This window comes from Egretta garzetta, unplaced genomic scaffold, assembly GCF_000687185.1.
Source record: "Egretta garzetta isolate BGI_Z169 unplaced genomic scaffold, ASM68718v1 scaffold251, whole genome shotgun sequence".
Taxonomy (NCBI): Eukaryota; Metazoa; Chordata; class Aves; order Pelecaniformes; family Ardeidae; genus Egretta; species Egretta garzetta.
Genome location: NW_009258952.1, coordinates 5484453 through 5485900, shown reverse-complemented (window position 1 = coordinate 5485900; position 1448 = coordinate 5484453). Strand labels below are relative to the sequence as shown.

The 1448-nt window shown below is 41.9% G+C and overlaps 1 protein-coding gene across 1 annotated transcript; it reads right to left on the bottom strand.

Annotated features, from left to right (window-relative positions):
* Positions 1-180: 180 nt before the first annotated feature.
* On the bottom strand, positions 181-1148 carry LOC118451843 (THO complex subunit 2-like). Its single transcript, XM_035890088.1, has 2 exons — positions 1009-1148; positions 181-664 (listed from the first exon to the last, which is right to left on the bottom strand). Exon 2 carries the CDS (start codon positions 571-573, stop codon positions 181-183), a length of 393 nt encoding a protein of 130 aa, XP_035745981.1. The 5' UTR covers positions 574-664; positions 1009-1148.
* Positions 1149-1448: the final 300 nt, after the last annotated feature.

Genomic DNA, 1448 nt, shown 5'->3' with positions numbered 1-1448 from the left:
GTGTGTGTGCATCCCCTGCCTGGGGGGGGTTGCTGTGTGTGTGGGGGGTGTATGTGTGCGTGTACATGCACGTATCCTTTGCCAGTGGCGTTGATACAGTGTGTGCGTGTGTGTGCGTGTGCGCACCCCCCGCCTGGGCCGGGGTGCGGGAGGGGTGCTGTGCGCACCCCCTGCCTGGTGCTAATGCGGGGGGTGGGTGGGTGTGCGTGCGTGTGCGTGTGTGTTAACCCTTTCAGATTCTGATGTTTCTGATCGGGGAACAGGTGACTTCAAGGACCCAGCTACTGGCATCTTTTCTCCTCCTTTAGCATTTTCCTTGGATTTCATTTCCTTTGCTACATCTCTTTCTCTGGATGGCTCCTTTTCTCTCTCCTTTTCTGCAGTTGACTTTGACTCAACGATGGTAACAACCGTCTTGGATTTTTCTTCTTTTGAAGCTTTTTCTTCTTTCTTGACTTTTTCCTTCTCTTTGTCAGATTTTGGTGTTTTCTCCTTGATCTCTCTTGCTTTATCATCTTTGTTTGCCCGTTCTTCCTTTGGTTTATCTTTCCCATCCTTTCCAAGTGCCTTCATCTCTGGAGTGGCAGCTGGAGTCTTGTCTTTTTTTTCTTTATCTTTTTCCTTCCCGCTTTTTTCTTTCTCCTCTTTCTCTTTAATAATTTTGCTGCATCAAAAACAAAAAGGCCAGTTAGCATGCATACAAAACCAGTTCTAGATTTATCACAAAAGTGTTTGATAGAACCTCCTCTGTCAGATTTCAGATTTGCTGTCTCTTTATCAGGACAGCAACAAGCAGATGTTTATTTAGCTAAAATGGAATGCACTTAACAACAGTGTCAGATAAGTACAGCTGTATATTTTGGAAGAAATAATCTCATTTATTAAACTTTGAAGAAATGGAAACAATTTATATGTAACCTGAAAGTAGAAAAGGCAGGTCAGTTTCAAGTATAATTCTATGGTTTGAAAGGAAGAAAATAGAGAAAGTCAAAGAGTAGTTTTTCTCACCTATTAGAAGCACTGTTTCCATTGCTTGTTGTCACCTTTGGTGTAGCATTGACAGCTTTATTAATAACTTTCACCACACCCTGAGACTTCTCCTTTAGTTTGTCTGTTTTAAAAAAAGAGAACAGCTTTATTTCAACAAGTTAATATACATCCTCATGGTTAAAATACAGTAAGTACCTAGGGTTATTCATGTAAGATCATGTGTAGCTAACAGTTAAAATAGGTAATTAAGTGCAGAACACTCTCTCCCAAAACCAACTACTAAAGACGGCTGTCGCTTGGATTCACCCCGTGTACCCGGGGACTGCAAAATCCCCTCCGTCAAAGAAGAAAAAACTGTGGCATTGTGCTAGTCTAAAATACACTGGCATGTATGCTTTCTGTAGATACGCAGCATGCTGTCACTCCCCTAGATTTCAAAACATAAGTGTCTGTATAAA

Bases quoted from the DNA above. Each gene is read 5' to 3' on its own strand.
- LOC118451843 (XM_035890088.1), bottom strand. From the start codon at position 573: ATGAAGGCACTTGGAAAGGATGGGAAAGATAAACCAAAGGAAGAACGG.